Source organism: Crinia signifera, chromosome 2 (genome assembly GCF_055691185.1).
Source record: "Crinia signifera chromosome 2, ASM5569118v1, whole genome shotgun sequence".
NCBI lineage: Eukaryota > Metazoa > Chordata > Amphibia > Anura > Myobatrachidae > Crinia > Crinia signifera.
The window spans coordinates 343,813,853-343,832,193 of NC_139218.1; the positions used below are offsets into that span (position 1 = coordinate 343,813,853).

Sequence of the window (18,341 nt, forward strand, 5' to 3'; positions counted from 1 at the left end):
ATTACGCCCATATTTCACGAGTGAATGCGGTGCACATTTCTGTACGGTATTAGTGAGAACGAGTACGGAGACCGTGCGTGGCACATGCGCATAGCGTTGCCCACGCATGCGCAGACGGCTAAAAAACGCCAACTGAAAGAATTCGGAAATTAACGCATCGACCAGAATAAGGCCCTAATTCTTGTTATTTTAAATAATATCACAAATGTATGCTTTTCTGAGCAATACTGTTTCAAATAATTCTTAGCGTATATGCTAAATTTCGTCAACTATGCGCGCTCCCATGGGTCGTGAATGATGCCCTCCATCATCCTGCATGTACAAACAATGGAACACATCGTTAACGAGGGGCATACCCATCCATCTCTCCACCAGCTGGCAACGGAAAGTGTGTATGCACTTGCCAATGCTGGCACCCTGCCGGGTCCCTGCTGCCAACGATATCACTAGGTATACACATTGCATAGTGTGCACACAGCTTAAGTTCTGGAACAGACAGAAAGCATTGAGCAGGAAATAAAAGGATGATGGGTGAGTATTACCTTGTCCATGTGTTAAACAATGTATAAGGTTCCTGTAGGCTACCAGAGCCCTGGGCACAACCACTTCCTTATTAATAGTAAAATAAGATGGGGGTGCCGCTACCACCACCACTGGCACCCACCTCCCCATCGCTATGACCCCCCACAGCTTGTATACTCATCAACCCCTGGGGATCAGCTCCTGCAGTGCTGCCAGTTTTCGGGGCTTCCTTCTCCTGTAACCCCTGGTACTGTGAATTGAGCTGCCACTTTTGCAGCATCACTTTGCTCCACCGGTGGTCACAGTTAAGCAGGAGGCCCGGAGACCAGCAGCCCTCACCGGAGCAAAGACCCCTTGACCCTGGGGAGGTGAGTATAATTTTTTTTATTAAAAGCCACATTCCACACAATGAAGCCATGCCCCATTTTTATAGGCTACTGCCCCAGATGTGGAAGGAGTAAGTGACTCCACTGGCACTGGGTTCATGTAGTCATTTGACCCTGACTAGTGATGTAGTAGTGTTCTAATAAGAATATAATGTTAATCTTTAGCAAGCTCTGTGGGTACTTGAGCAAGCACTTCCAATATTTCTGTTGCCATTGTCTCCGTATGACTTATTAAGTCATATGTGAAGGGAGGTAAGAAGAGCCACCCCAATTCTTGTTAAACATTCTCTCCTATAATTTATATAACACAATGTGACAATCTGTAGAGTACACTAATGTGGAAGCAAGAAAATCATTATGAGATAAAACTCCCTACAGGGTAATTCTTAAAATGGGCAAGGTATGGATTGCAGCTTCTTGTAATTAAAGAATCTAATAAAAGTTTAGTTTGTAATTAAAAATTGTAATTTCAAATTACGTTTTCATCACAGCAAAGCTAATTGTTTTGATGCAAACAAAAGTACAATACATGAGGTGCACAATAAGTTTCAATATGCACAAAAAGTATTATATTTACAAAAGTGAATATTACATTTTTACAAGATATTCACCAGAAGAGTCTGTGCAAAGGTGCACGTAATCAAAGATCTTAGTGTTTCATCTGGACCAGTCCAGAGTAGTTGCTGTGTCTTATTTATCTGTGGGAACACAAAGATGTTGCATGGTGCTAGGTCTGGACCTTACTATGGATGACCAAGCTTCTGATGATGAATAGGCCAGAAAATATACCACATATGGGCAGTTGCAATAGTTCTTGGATGGTGTCTGGAAATGTCCTCCAGCATTTGTGGCAGACATTGGTTGGCATACCAGTCACCAGTGATGTTGTGCTGCTGCACGAATGGTATGGTATCTACAGAATCAGTCTAGGCCACATAAGAAGCTACTATATACTGTGCCATGCTACACTTTGGACCTTATTCACACAGGGGCCGATGTTTTTGCATTGCGCATGTGCATGCGCTTGGTATGTGAGTCTACAGTGAACAAACTGGTCGCTGGGTGCACGCACCCATGCTTGCGAATGGATGGCGGGGGCATTGTGCTGATCCATTAGCATATAGGAACGCCCGGCATTTCATATGCCAATGAAGCCGTGATGGACATGCGGGGGGCAGGCAGCTGACATCCCCAGATGTGAGCTGCCCCCCCCACTTCCCTCCGAGTGTGCACGCATATGTATATGTGTGCACCTTCCACATCTTTCACTGGTTGGTGACCATCAAAAGATGTGGGACAGTCCCAGTGGCATGCGAATGGATGTTTATGTAAAACATCCATTCGCAGCAAGTGCGAATGTACACTCCTTGTAAATGGTGGGCCGGTGTACCACCATTTGCAAGGCAGGATCTGGGTCACTTGCACGGATGCAAATTCGTATACAAGCGAATAAACCAAAATACCCCCCCGAAAATCACAAATTTGGCAGCAGTACACCTCCAATTGGGGTCCACTGGGCTGACTGTTGTTTGTTCTCAAGGTCAAAACAGATGGATGTGGAGAGACCATCATAAAACCTAGGCATCATGTTTTGGCACCAAGTCTTCCACCATGCACAAACCTTGCTCAAGCCAGATGGATCCTAATGAGATGTCTCCCTCTTTCTCTAATTTGCCACAGCCACCCTGACGTTCACCTCAACTATGGCGTGCAGAGCAGCAATATTGAATGTGGTAGCCTAATTGATAACCTAACTTTGAAATCTGGAATGACATCTTGGACATATATGATACATCATTGCAGTTTTTACAGATATGGGAAATAGCAGAAAATAAATCCCCAAAAGTATACATCAAAGCAATTTTAGCCGTGGATGCTTTATGTTGGGTGAATAGGTCATAATAAATTATTCTATAGTACTTTTGATGAGGAATTACGTTAATAAATTGGTTCATTTGCACTACTTAGGCATTAACTTTTTCATATCAGCAAATACTGTATTGCACATCCCCTTGGTAAGTTAGTTCACAAACAGATTGTTGGCATACCAACATATATACGTCTGGGAAATATGAAGAAATTCAGCCCCAATAGAGCAATATTTAATCATTGTAAAAGTGAAGACATAGATGGCACATTGTAAGAAATAAACAGGATGTACAGATTAACAGATGGGCTTCACATTCTGTTGTAGTGATCTCTTAGTTATGAGGACAAACTTGTTCTGTGATAACGCTGCCTATAAAACATTTTTAATTTAAATTTCATTTACGTTCCACATATAAACAGTAATTTATATTTTCACAGAGGAATTAGGGCACCCTAATTTACACCTATATTTAGTACAGTAAGTGAGGAAAGATAGCTTAGTGCCAGGTCTGCCATGCCCAAGAACAAGCCCTTTACTGCATGAAATTTATGGTTTTCCAATAAAACCAAGCCCTTATCTCAAAGCATATAAAAGGCTTGCTCCCTCAATGTGGTCAAATCTATCCTTTTATCTGCTTCTTCACTTTGTGCAAGCACATCTATAGGAAGCTACAATGAGTAGGCAAGCTGGCAAGTGCAGCGTTGGAGGATCCTGTGGCAAGAGCTTTAGCAGTTACTCAACTGGTGGTGGGCATGGTGGAACAAGCCACAGTTTCTCTTCCTCTTCGCTAGTACGATCTGGAGTCTCTGGAGGTCACCATGCCCATCACAGTGGTAGAAGTGGTGGGTTCGGCACATCGAGTCTACATTGCTTAGGAGGAAACAAAAGGATTTCTATCAGTCCTAGCAGTCATCGGGGATTCAGCATGGGTGGCAATAAAAGCTCAGGCAGAAGCAGTGAAAGTTTCCCTGTATGTCCTCCAGGAGGTATACAAAATGTCACTGTCAACCATATGCTTCTCCAACCAATCAAAAGTGATATTGACCCAGCTCTCCAGAAGGTCAAAACTGAAGAACGGGAGCAGATTAAGTCTCTTAACAACAAGTTTGCATGCTTCATAGACAAGGTAAGACGTTTCCATCCACCAACAGTTTTCCAAATGTTCAATTCCTTCAAATACTAGAGAATGTGTGATTATTTATTCATCTGGGAACTTTTAGTTCAAACATTTATCCATGCTGAATTGTGTTTTTTATTCTCTCTGTGGATTTAGGTCAGATTCCTTGAGCAACAAAACCAAATTCTGGAAACAAAATGGTGCTTTTTGCAAGAGAATAGTCAGAAAATGGCCTCTAGGAGAGACAATATCAAGCCATTGTTCGAAGCATATATTAGCAATCTTCAAAGACAGTTGGATACCACCAAAAATGAAAAATGCCGCCTAGATGGGGAACTAAAAAACATGCAAGATGTTGTAGAGGAGTTTAAGGCCAAGTACGTACAAATCATATCTTAGACTGTGTTTTGTTGTGTGCTCAAAATATACTATGTCTTCTTTCGTCAAATTTCTAAGTAGGACATTCTGTACAATTGCACATTTCAAATCTCTATAAAGACCTATACACACTGGATGACTTTGAGCTGAAAGTCGCTCAAAACAGCATGTTTGAGCGGCTTTCAGCTCAAATCCACCCATTGTGTATGCCCCGGCGATGAGCGCTGCTGCGCGCTCCCGCATCATTGCCAGGAAAGCCACTCATCTGCTGGTAATAGCAGCAGATGAGCGGCTTTGTGGACCGCTTTCCATAGCACTGCGCTGATGGTGCCGGGCAGGGGGAAAGTCGCTCAGTGTGTATACACTAAGCGGTTTTCCCCCAGTGATGAATACTTAAATCTAGTACTGTATAACATTTTCTATTAGGTTGTCTATGATATGGTTCAACTTTATATTTGTTTCTAGATATGAAGAAGAGATTAATAAGCGTACATGTGCTGAAAATGAATTTGTAACCCAGAAAAAGGTAAATGTTTGTGTGTACAAAGCTAAATGGAAAAGTAATTTATTGTATTTAATGCAGTGCCCACTATTACATGCAATACACAGATGTGTCCACATAAACCTTTACGCATCTAAGCCCTATGACCAAATTCTGGATTTGTGGATTCTGTGATGTAGCAACGTCTTGTGATTTTTCTATTACTTTAATATTTTACTTTAAATTAATTATTTTGCTGCAAATAAAATTGAGAATCTATCCAAATTCTACTTGTGATGCAGCGTCTCAGCCATGTATTATTTTCAGACAAGAATAAATATTTTCATTTAAAAATGGGGTACATTTTAGTTGAATACATCAGAGCATGCTACGATGCTGGATTGAAAAGTAATGCTCTCATGGCTATGTTTTTTTTATTTTTGAACACATTTGAACACTTTTTTTTTTGTACTTGATAACTCACTGTATCCTCTATGTAATGCACTATTCACTTTTTAATGTAATTCCCTTTCCGTGCATGTGCGCCACATTTTACAAGTCAGCAAACCAGTCGGAGAAGGAAGCTGGTGATTGTTGACACCAGGACCGACGCTTTCCTCGTCACTTCAGAGTTGAATTTTTGACCCTTAATCTCTTTCATCTTTGGGAAGAGGGTTGTAGTACCAGCAGTTCAAGTAGGTTCTGCCGTCGTACAGCCCTGACCTTGCGCCCTGCGACATTCACCTCTTCCCAAAGATGAAAAAGCACCTTAAGGTTCAACACTTCAACTCTGATCATGAGGTGAAAGCTGCAGTTCGGTCCTGGTGTCGACAACAACCACCTGCTTTCATCTCCGATGGGTTTGTCCCAACTCATCAAGCATTGGCGCACATGCGTGGAAAGGGATGGGGACTACGTTGGACTACGTTGAAAAGTGAAGAGTGCATTACATAGAGGATAAACTGAATTAGTGGGTACGATTTAATAGGATGAGAGATTCAGAAAGTGAGAGATTTGAGAAGAAACCTCCAGTTTTTTTTAAAGCGGCAAACATTTACACTGCAAAATCATACTTGTTTGGCAGTGTAAATGATTGCCGCTTTAAAAAAAACTGGAGGTTTCTTCTCAAATCTCTCACTTTCTGAATCTCTCATCCTATTAAATCTCACCCACACCCACACTATTCTTTTAATAATGCAAATATTTTCTTTACTTGTTGCCAATAGTGATATCCATCCATTATTTATATATATATATATATATATATATATATATATATATATATATATTACTATACCAAAATGTAGCTTCAAAACAGAATTTAATCTTAACAGCACTAAGAGCTTTTTCTGATGAAGGTTTTTAAAAGGATATTACTACAGTGTTTCAGGATGTACATTGCATTCACTTTATAGGGATTTTGAGTAAAGTACATGTTTAATGTGGCCAGGGGTGCCAGGAGGGGCAGAACAATAGCGGTTTATTTTCTAAGATGAAAGTTCTATTTCAGAGGGGATGTTCCTATGGGCGACCAATCAGGTTCTATTTTTTTCATCTTCTAGAAGGTGCTAAATAAATAAGTAGATTCTGATTGGCTGTTCATAGCAACATCCCATCTGAAATTGAACTCCCATCTTAGGCCCTTATTCTGATTGACGCGTACTTTACCGCATACTTTCGGATCGCGTCTTTACGGCGTCTGCGCATGCGTGGAGAACGCTACGCGCATGTGCCACGCCTTGACTCCGTACCTGTTCGGGCAAATCCCGTACAAAACTGGTCACCGCAATCATTCGGGAAATATGGGCGTATTATGGGCGTCATGCGGAATGACACATGGGCGTAGTTTCAAAGTGGGCAAAACGGGGCGGAAACATGGGCGGACACGGGGGAGTACACTGATGTTGGGGGGCGTGCATTCGGATACCACTCCGAATGCACGCGAACAAAAAGGGAAGAAATGTGCGGTGTCCAAAAGGCCACTATTGCTTTGCGGACACCACTCGTTTCTGCGGGAGGCGAACGGACCGCCTAATGACTACAAGCATTAACACCTGAACCCAATAAAATCGACTCCTTTACTCATTACTCACTAATAGGACGCTTGTCAGTGCTTTAATTGAAACCATTGCTGCTTCAAGGAAACCTTACTAATCACCCACATATGCTGTACTTCTGACACACTTTAAACCTGCTAACAATGGACATGACTGAATATTAATACTAGCAATACACATGTGTATGCGACATGTACTAATTAAACCACACAATTGTTGTAAAGTAAAGAAATTTATTTATATACATTTCACAGTCAATGCCACTGTGATGCAATGACAAAAAAATGAAGATACCAAAAAATACAAACCATGGCACTTCAATTGCTGTAAGGGTTAATGTGTGCAATGCATGTGTTAGGCATGCTTGTAAGGATACATTGGAATCTAATTGATTCCAATTCCAAATAAGCATTTTTTTATGAGGATAGGTAATTGAATAAGTGGGTCATGTGATGTATTGCAGAATTGACATAATAGTGGGTTGTTTGGCGTAAATACACCGCTTACGGGCGGTAGCACCGCTTGGCTCCCGTTCGGATGCGGTATTCCCGAGCATACTCTGTAATACTCTGTAATACCGTGCAGAATCGGAGTGTTTCTCCCGCACACGCATGGTTTGTATGTCGTCCGTAAACACGCCCTGTTCTTAAAGAGTGAGTCCGTCCGAATGCGGAGGACACGTGGGCGTTTCTACGGACGATGGCCGCACGCGGCAGAACACCGTGGCGTGCGGACCGCTCCGTAAGAATGCGGGAATATCCGCACCGATCAGAATAAGGGCCTTAGTAAGTAAACCCCATAGTACTTGGTACCAGGCCTCCCTGGGGCCCAGACTTATTGGGCAGATGTACACATGCAACCAGCATGGCGTGGCATGTATACTTCAGTGTTTTCTGGTATGGTGTCTTCAAAGATAACAAAATGGGTTATGGTCCTGTGGGTTTCTGTTGCATTTTTGCTGTTCATGTTTCTTTTAAGCAGTGTACACCAGTTTTAATTCTGTCTTAGCTTTTTTTTAATCAATTATTATTAATAATTGTACTAGGAATGTGCCAACTCCAGGCTTTGACAGGATCTATGAAAAGCTTTGGTTTGGTCCATCCCATAGGGTTTATTCAATGCAACTGAATTTGGATTTTGGTTGCTTCCAGTAGATTAAACTATAGAAATAATGCAAACATTTAGGCTCATATTTCTGGAGAGCTACACTTCAGAAAGTCTTCTACTGTATGTGACCTTTCTAACAGGCTTTCATCTTTTTAAGGACGTGGATGTTTTGTATATGCAAAAGACTGAGTTGGAGACCAAAGAAGAGGCCTTAACTGATGAGATCAACTTCCTGAAGACCCTCTTTGATGCGGTACTCATAATATTATTTCCAATATGACTTTTTAATCCAGTCCATATCAATGTCTAGGCTGGAGCCATCTGAGATACAAGATCAAAGCATTATATTATTAACAATTGCATAGCAGATATTGTGTTGTCTACCACATTTTATGATACCGGTTAATTGCAGGGTGTATAAGACTGTTTGAAATGTAATCCTTCATTATTTCTTTTATGCATTTACATTTAGGTAAGCATTTATGCAATAACATGTTTTGTCATTTTAATACTGACTTGAAATTAAATCTTTGAATTGTTTATCTAGACTGCCATTAAGCAGCTGAAGTTATTTCACAGAGAACATCATGTGAAATAACTTCAGCTGTCACGCACATAATGTAGTTTGCTTGAAGACAGAAAAAGTGGAGAGAGATGCCAGCTTCTAACTGTCATTTTACAGACAGTGTTTAAAGATGACAGTGAAGGACCTTCTTGGTTATTACTTAAACTTTATCAACTTTATCATTCTCCAAGTTTTGATAAATATTACCCTAGCTCTTTTAGTTACAGCCTTGCTCTTAGCTCTGTACTGTAGATCAGGGGTGTCCAAACCAGTCCTCGAGATCTACCAACGGTCCACATTTTCCACAACAGCTAGCTGGTGCACAGCTGTAGTCATTACGAACTGTCACATTTTCAAACATGCTGCATTCATTTCTACTATAGATCCACAGGTTGCCTGAGATACATAAACTGATGGTAGATCTCGAGGACAGGTTTGGTCAACTCTGCTGTAGATGATTGTGCAAATTTCCATCTTTCCCACGATCTTTGTGGTTCTTTTCTGTCAGTGAGCACATCCCTATAATCCTGGGGATTTATATAAATACCATGTGGCATATGCATGCTGAAATCATGTAAGGATTGAAGAGTTGTACAGTACATGGTAGCATTTAGATTATTTGCTTCGTTGTTATTATGGTGTTTCTAAAATGAGTGATTGTTGTGATTAGCTTTCCAAGTTTGCAGTAAATAAGTAGCCATGATCATGTTACTTGTCTTGTTACTTTTGCAGTTGCATATATTATAGGCCTGATTTATATTTTTAAGTAAAGAAAATATTGCTAAAGCAATGCTGATCTTCCTCTTTTAACTATTATGTACTGCAACATTTGTCTGCAAATACCTACACTTGCTCCCCATTTCTCCTAAGATATAAGATATGTTAATCACCCACAATAATACCACACCTTAATACATCTCAAGTCTCTCTAACGCTCTCGGAATTATGTATCTGACCTTGCCTTTAACCAACACCAGAGCAGTGCAACCTGGCAGAGAAAGTGTGGAAGAACTGCCTGGCCAGGGGCAGATGAAGGTCTGTGAGGGGCCCTGGACAACAAAATTGTAGGGGCCCCCACAGACAACCCCCCCCCTGGGAGGTTGGTACCTAGGCAGGGCTGGCGGGCAGGGGGTCCCTGCAGTTGTCTCAGCAGTCAGCGATGAGAAGCGTATGAGAAGTCAGCGGCGGGGTCCCTGCAGCAGATGGGAACTAGTAGCGGTATTGGCTACTAGTTCCCATTGCCCAAGCACAGGGTGACAGGAGCCCCACACCCGCAGCAGTTCGGGTGTGGGATGCCCCTTATGTGTGGGGGCCCCGGGGCGACCGCCCCTGTTGCAACGTGCTTAATCCGCCACTGTGCCTGGCAAATCTCCGCACTGCAGGGTAGCAAAGCAGCGCCCTTGACTACATTATATGGCCTTGGTTTTAAAATACCATATTTTCCCCACTCTGATAATAATGGTTTTAGGTTCTGCGTGGTTCCTTGTGGAGTTCTGTAGAAACAATTGCCTATATAGAGAAGCAAAATGTATAGAAACCTAGAAACTTAGACTTTGACAGCAGATAAGAATCATTTAACCCATCTCTTCTGCCTCTTTTTTAACCATATTGTTACCTCAAACCCTAATTGATACTTATTTCTTTATAAGAATAACCTTATGTCTATCCTATGCATGTTTAAAATTGCTGTACTGTGTCCTAGCCTCTACCAATTCTGATGGGAGGCTAGACCGCTACCCTTTCTGTGAAATAATTTTCCCTCCGATTTTCCTTGAACCCATCTCCCTCAGTTTCAGTACATGCCCTTATGTTCCAATACTTCTTTCCACTTGAAGAATGACACATTTATTTCATATTTCTACTATTTTACTAAATGTTATATACACACATATATATATATATATATATATATATATATATATATATATATATATATATATATATATATATATATATATTTGTTAATGTTACAAGTCTAGGTGCACCTCTAAGAGATTTTCATATGAAATTATTGTTATTCTGGCTAATAGAGACACCGTTGCTGTGTTACAGGAAGTGGAGGACATGCAAGCACGAATTTCTGACACTAGTGTTGTCTTGACTATGAACAACAACCGAGACCTGGATCTGGATTCGATTATTGCAGAAGCCAAAGCTCAATATGAGGACATTGCAGCCAAAAGCAGAGCTGAGGCTAAAGCCGTTTATGATAAGAAAGTAAGTGATACAGTATTGTGTGCTTAGATTTGTGCATTCAGTTCTAAAGGTGCCCATACACTGTGCATTTTCCAGGTGCGATGCGCGCTCCCGCGCACACCACATCGCATAACACAAAAAGTATGTGCAGCCCATACTTTTTGTGCTAGATCGCATCTAGTACAAAAAGAACACTGCTGTAGCACATCACATGCTTTTTGTCCTAGATGCTCGCTCTGTGTATGGGCACCTTAACATGTTGTGACATCTCTGCAATGACTGCCCTATCTGTCCAAAACTAGTCATGTTTTAAACATCCATTGAAGTTCAACTTGCTAAATTTGTCTTGGATCTATGTGCAACTGGTCCTGCAACAGAGTCCAAAGTCCAACTGATATGGTCAAATACATTCTAAGTGTAGACCAAGGTGCCACTGCACATGTGTGTGTACAATTAATGAGAGTTGTATTTAATTCTATTTTAATATTTCATTTATTATTGATCTTATGCTACAAGATTCCTTAATGAATATGTGTGACAATTACACTTTGGTCTGAATAGTACCAGCAGCTGAAGGAGACAGCAGGCCAACATGGGGACAACCTACGACACACCAAGAATGAGATTCTGGAGCTGAACAGCATGATCAAGAGAGTCCACGCAGAAACTGATTGTGCAAAGAAACAGGTACAGTGGAGCATTCTTTGTACCTTTTTAGTTCTCTGCCCCATGAGATCTAAGCAGTTCCAGGTGGGAGAGGAAGGTGTACGGCATCACTGTGGCCATGAAATGCCTGCATTTTCCCTGGCACTCCCAGTAAACAGCTGTATGACACACACACATGCCGACTTCCTGTCAATGAACTTGCATATAGCCTGCAATTAAAAAAGACCCTGGATTTTATCGTAGGATGGCCATTTTTAGATGTTGTTACCCAATAGTCTATGTGCCTCTTTCTGCATTTCCCTCTGACAGGGCTCCAATCAGATCCACTTAGCACACTGCCGTGCCACCATTATTCTGTACATGGGCAAATGTACTCCCTGTTCCTAATCCCAGAAGTCCTGTGAAAGTAAAATACAGCTCTAGGCACATATTGTCAATACTACTATTGCTATACATACCTGATCCAGTAACGGTGGAATGAATCGCATTGGAGATGCAATAACTCTTACATCTCACACATCGAAACACAACTGCTTTTGGCTAAATATGTTTTATGAATAACTGATTTGTATTCCAAAAGAAATAATGTTTAACTTCTGCAACAGTTGGAAGACGACAAATGGAAAGTCTGTAATTTTAGATTTACAAGTTAATTTTATACTTTTGCATTATCTCCCCGAAGAAGGCTAATACTAGCATTGGAGCTTTAAAATACGACACATTTTTATAAAGCATAGTAATGACATTTACAGTATAATGGACACTTTCAGGTTCTTATCTGCCATTTAGAGCTAACATATTTGAAACAAACACCCTTGTGGACTCAAATATTGTCCACAAAAGTTATCATAGACAGTGTAAATGTTAACAATATTGCCTCACAGTTCTCCATTTTCCTACCACATGCCCCCCCCCCCCCCACACACACACAAAAAAAAGAACAGGTACTTCCCATGCTAGTACGGCTGTGACGCGGGTGCGGGGGGGGGCAGGCAGTTGACATCACTTCCCGTACAAGTCGCCGCAGATATAAGGTCAGCAGAGGCTGACTTAGATCTGCAAGCACTTGCAAAATCATTCGATGGTCGGATTGGGAAAGAATACTATTAAATTAGGTCTGGTAAAGGTTAAAGCCCCATACACACTTGACTAAAAAATAATTTAATAGTGTAGCCCTAGTGCGTACGCAGAAGAGTCATTAGCGATGCGTGCTCCCATGCATCGTTATTGACCACCTCGACTACTCAACATGCAGGTCAACTTTGGCTATATAGCCAATGACCCGCATGTTCAGTGGGTCACAGTGATGTCACTAAACGATATTGTGTACCAAACCCAGTCAGTGTGTACAATCACTATGAATTGACTATATATATTTAGGACTATAACCCTATGGGGTCCTTGTACCCTTCAGCCATTTTGTTTGTTGAAAAAGAATAGACACAAAAAGAAAAGGTTGGACTAATCCAGGCAACTCGGTGATGATGACTGTAGATACGATACAGTGTCGCAATTTGCTCTGTGTAGACAATGCCCCCTAGTTACGGCCCTGATTACCCTTGTACCTTGGAGGAAAACTAGATTGACTAATGTATAACCTGTCTCTGATCTCCATGTGATATTATATTGGTATGTGTATCATTGCGGGGCATACTTACGCTGAGCAGAGAGCTGATGGATTGGTCAGACGAAGTATTCTGTGACAAACGTCTTCACACCCCATAGAGCAAGTAATTGACTGAAGTTTGCCTTACCAATGTGCACAGTAGGACTTATCGCTGATGTATGGCAAACATTGTTCACAATTGAGAAAGATGCTAAACTTTTTGTACTTTCATTTTAAATCCTGACCAAGTATCCATGTATTAATGATATCTTGAAGGTCGCCGCTTTAGAAAAAGCCATTGCTGATGCCGAAGGTCGCGGGGAGCATACAGTGAAAGATGCCAAATCCAAATTATGTGAACTGGAGGCTGCACTGCAGAAAGCCAAAGAGGATTTAGCTTCACAGCTTCGTGACTACCAGGCTCTACTCAACGTGAAGCTGGCTCTGGATATTGAAATTGCCACATACAGGACTCTCCTGGAGGGAGAGGAGAGCAGGTTGGTGCTCCTATGTGTGCTAATCACAGAGACCTTATATATATATATATATATATATATATATATATATATATATATATATATATATATATAAAACATAATTTAATGATCTTTAATGCTTCTCAGTGTGAGTAGAGAGGTGCGGGTTAAGTTTTCTGAAAACCATATCCATCTGAACTTGCCATGTCCGAGTCCATCTGGGTGAGGCTCAGACTTCCCACCACTTGAACCGATCGTCCGCTCTCTTCCGTCAGTCCGAGTCCAGTGACGTCACCAGCAGGCAATATGCACCCGCCGGTGCGCTCGAACTCCCTAGCCAGGAGGTCGAACTCACCGACAGGTGCATGTCACTGGCTGGTGATGTCACTGGACTCGGACCGACGGGAGGGAGCAGATGACCAGTTCACGTGGTGGGTGAATGAGATTTAGGTAAGGTGTAACTCTATGTGCTTTGGGCTTGACAAAGGTCATTAAAGACCGAAACGTTGCTTCAGACTTTTTTGTCTCCGCCATCCCTGCCTGCTATACATCTATGTTGATCGCACATTAGAGGGCACCTTTTGGATACATATATTTCATGGAGTGCCGACTGTGATATACAGTGCTCACATTGGCCAGTTTGTAACTCTAATCTTATTGCGCTCCATTTTTCCTACACTGTAGACCCACACCGAAAAATTAGTAAATAGATAAGTACAAATTAGTGGGTGATTGATACTTTTTGCCAAAAGAGGGTGATTGAATATTTCTATGTAGGGCAAATTTCCTAATGTTTCCCTTAATTTTTATGTAGATTCATTAAATTTCCTCAAACATTATTATTATTTTACAGGATGCATGGAGAAGTTGACAACCATATTAAAATATGTAAGTATGCCTTTTACTATCTTGAGTACATTTAAGATGATATATTCCCTGGAGTAGGCTATAAGGGCACTATCGCTGAAGAGTACATTATACATGTTATTGAATGTCACATCTTCTAACATCCTTATCAAGATACTCCAGAACAAATTAGGAAATGATGGCGCTTGACTTGTATGTCCAAGTCCAATATCCTTATCAAGAGCCTAACTATTATAGGTGCAGGGACTGCAGCTGCTGTGGATCCCAAATCTGAGAGGTGCCCATCTTTCTTGTCAAAATAACAAGTTTTATATACATTTTTCACAACTGAGTGATACAAAGGGGCACTTATTTTTGTGCTAGCCATACAGTAGAACAACCTCCATCCATCCATCCATCCATCCATCCATCCATCCATCCATCCATCCAACTAGTTAGTTGAATTGAATAAATATCTGGTACTGGATGGGAGCAAATGTGATTTGCAATTTAGTAAGTTTCTGGAAACAAAGTCATTCAAACAAGGGGCCTGATTCAGACCTGATTGCTGGGTTGAAAGTCTTCACATCCCAGTGATCAGATAAATGCTGCCACTACCGCACTGCACATGCTAATTCCTGCACCCGTGCACAACTGTGAATTTGTTTGCAGCTATGCACACAGGGAGAAAGCCATTCACCATCCAATGGATTTCCCCCTGTTCGGATGGCCAAGTAAGCCAAGACTTACTCAGCAGTGCGATGGCCATGGTGAGAAGGAGACCGCTGATGATGTCAGTGGCCATTCCCTCCTACGGAATGCCTGCATTTCGGGTGAACACTCAGAAAACGCTGTTGGCATGTTCCCAAATGACCACCTGCTTTTAATCACACAGTGAGCGGACAGTGGTCACAGGTGTTGGTGCCTGCGATCACACAGAGGGCTCATGCATGTGCACAGCGGACATAGCACATGTGCAGTCTTACGATGCTCATCAGGGCCGAATTGGGCCCAAGGTACTGCGATCAGGGCCGAATTGGGCCCAAGGTACTGTAGTTTAATCAGTTTGATTTAAAAAAAAAAATGTCAATTTTGAGCAAATTTCTGATTGTCATTTGCTCTTATACAGTATCAGATTTTCAGTTTAACCAACCAACTAGATGGACGGTTGGGTGAAAGTTGGTATAATGTACAACATTACACTCCATATGAAACTTATTTTTATAATAAATGCATTATATATGTGTTCCATATATTGGAATCTGAGCCAATTATTTGATATCTCACAATTTTTTTTCCAGTAACGTCCCAATTCATATAATAAACAGCGTTTTTCAAAAATCCCTAAACTGACTTTTGATAAAATACAGAGATGTGAAGGCGAGATTTACCAAACCTTTAAAAGAGTGCAACCAACCAAATTTGAGCTATTAGTTTACTGAATGTACTAGATAAATTATATCTTGAATCTGATTGGTTGCAGGGGACAACACCTTCACTTTAGGAGGTCTGATATATCTCCTTCCAGCCTTACGTGTAATGCTGTGTTTCTCCCCCTTTCTGGGCATCCGCACATCATTCCTCTATGCTGCTAAGGTGGTCTTGGTTTCAAATATAAAGCAGTCTTGCCTAGGACAGTTGCAGTGAGAGCTTTCTTTTCCAATGACAGAACTTTTTAAAGTGCATGGTGACTAACATGGCACCTGTAATTGTGTACAGTGCATCAATAGATAAAGATTGAGCCACCCTCTTCCAGCCCACCAGCGCAACATATCCATAGCTCTGACACCGGCTGGCGGGGGTGTGGCCGGTGGATGGGGACCTGTATGCGGCTCACTTACTCACACGTCCCACTCTGAAAGGCAGCGGGGAGCAGGGACCGAGTGCTTCCCTGCCTGTCTCCACTTCAGGGAGACAGGCAGGGAGCAGGGGAGAGCAGGCAGCCGGCTGCACGGCTTCCGACAGAATGGGGCACGTGATCGTCTCGTGTGTGCACGCCCCTTTCTGTCGGACTCCAGAAGTCTCTGTATCCATTAACAATAACTCAACCAATTTGTTGCATCTACTGTATTTGCATTATATCGTGAATTACCTTGATTTACTATAATGTCCTTTATTTAACCTTGAGTTATTGATGATGTGTCTTACATGCTGGATATGTGCTAGAATTTGGGCTGAGGATCCTAATAACTATTTGTATTTCTTTACAGCTGTGCACAGCAGTGCTGGGAAAACCACTAGCCATGGAGCATCTGACTCTGGATCAGGCTCCTACCACACCCGGAGTACCGCGGGCAGTACTGCAGGACAACATAGCAGGAGTGGGACAGCATCACACCACGCTGCGGCCTCTTCCTCTAGCAGTAGCGGCAGGCAGTGCAACTAAGCAGTCAACTCAAATGAATTTTACAGTGATATCAAACTTCTGATTAGATGTTGAAATATGCTAATCTATCGTTAAATATATGTATTGATGTGATCAAACACAATTATTCACAAAGGCACATATAAATATTGCACTTTGGTTTGCATGCAGCTTTGGGGAATCACTATTCATAGGTTCTTTGTTTTTAATCTTTGCTTCGATATTTAGAAAGTCTTGAACTGTCTTTACTACTTCTGTACTTGTGCACATTATTCTTAAATAAACTGCATTTTAAATCTACAGCACCATTGCATTTTATGCAGAGCATCTGCCAATGTCTCCAATATCACCTCAAATTATTCAGGAACTCAGATAAGTGGGGTTGGGTCTTTGCAGATGTAAAGGTGCCCATAGACAGTCCATTCATCGGATCCGTTTGGCACTTATATAGTACACATCACATCGCATTGCATGCATTGTGCATGCAAAGCAAAGCGATGCGATGAACAGCTAGTACAAAAAGTATGTGCAGCACATACTTTGTGTACCGTATGATGAGATGCACGGGAGCACGCATCTCATAGTACAGAACGGACGTTCCGGGAACGGACCGTCTATGGGCACCTTAACACAATTTCGGGTTCACTGTAAATTTGTAAACATTTAAATATGGTTTCCAGTTACAATTTTCTCTCTAGGATAGACACACATTAGGGCTCCTTTTCTGGATGGCTCGCTCCCCTGCATGTTCGTGCAGGGGAGCGATTTTGAGTGTCTGCGAGCTACTATGGTAGGGGGTGGGGGCTGTGTCGCTGGACGTTCCCAAGGTAATTGTCCGATGACCTGGGGCGGGCAACTGACGTCAGTGGATGTCAGCTGCCTGCCCGCTACCCGAACAGGGCGCTCGTGGTTCTAAGACACCACATAGATGTCTTAGATCTGTGAGCGTTGTAGAACTCATTCGATGGTCAGCGACATTCGAGTGATTTCCTCCCTGCACCCAAACTGGGAATGGATGCTTATGCAAAACATTTCATAGCCTCTTCCACTTATTACTTAGCCTCTACCACTTCCAAAGGGAGGCTGTTCCACTTATTTACTACCCTTTCTGTAAAGAATACTTACCTACTCTCCTGGAAGTTGTATGTACTCCTTTTTTGGGGTAGTCCCATGTAACCCCCTGAAGAGTATTTATCCAGCATTCCACCTGCTTCATCGGAAGCTGGCAGGATATATATGTAAAGCAGATCCTCGCAAAAGGGTCAGGCTAAAATGACACGAATTACCATCATTTTAGCCCTATCCCCTCCTTGAGGCAATTGTGCTGTGAAGTAACTTTCCTTTAAATTTCCCTAGAAGATACCTCTAGTCATCCTTACCTACTTTTCAGTCCTCTTCTCAATGAGAATCCTGGAGAGAAGATGCAGTGCTTCCCTTTGACGGGTGAGGGTGGGATCAGACTGTTATGTCATCAAACCATGCCCCCAAGATGCAGAAATGCCTGTGATTCCCAGGCTAAATAATAGGGCTAAATGGTGTCATTCCGGTCCTGTTATCCCGTCCCCTTAACAATGTTGCAGTTTTTCTTCCTTTTGTCATCATCATCCTGCACATTTTATAAGTGACTGGGCAGGATGTGGGAGTGACAACTACACTTCCGGGGCTGCGTGGGACTATTGTAAAAATTGAGAGCCTCCCACAAC

At 41.9% G+C, this 18,341-nt stretch overlaps 1 protein-coding gene across 1 annotated transcript; it reads left to right on the top strand.

Moving 5' to 3' along the window:
- The first annotated feature begins 3,451 nt into the window (after positions 1–3,451).
- LOC146058540 (keratin, type II cytoskeletal cochleal-like) lies at positions 3,452–16,659 on the top strand. Its single transcript, XM_083170825.1, has 9 exons — positions 3,452–3,904; positions 4,052–4,272; positions 4,739–4,799; positions 8,076–8,171; positions 10,536–10,700; positions 11,241–11,366; positions 13,228–13,448; positions 14,281–14,315; positions 16,484–16,659. Exons 1-9 carry the CDS (start codon positions 3,452–3,454, stop codon positions 16,657–16,659), a joined length of 1,554 nt encoding a protein of 517 aa, XP_083026951.1.
- The last annotated feature ends 1,682 nt before the right edge of the window (positions 16,660–18,341 follow it).

What these genes read in the sequence shown, in the direction of transcription:
- LOC146058540 (XM_083170825.1), top strand. Translation starts at nt 3,452, where the DNA reads ATGAGTAGGCAAGCTGGCAAGTGCAGCGTTGGAGGATCCTGTGGCAAG. An exon ending in TTGCATGCTTCATAGACAAG is followed by an intron (nt 3,905 to 4,051) that starts GTAAGACGTTTC and finishes CTGTGGATTTAG; the next exon opens with GTCAGATTCCTTGAGCAACA. An exon ending in TGACAACCATATTAAAATAT is followed by an intron (nt 14,316 to 16,483) that starts GTAAGTATGCCT and finishes ATTTCTTTACAG; the next exon opens with CTGTGCACAGCAGTGCTGGG.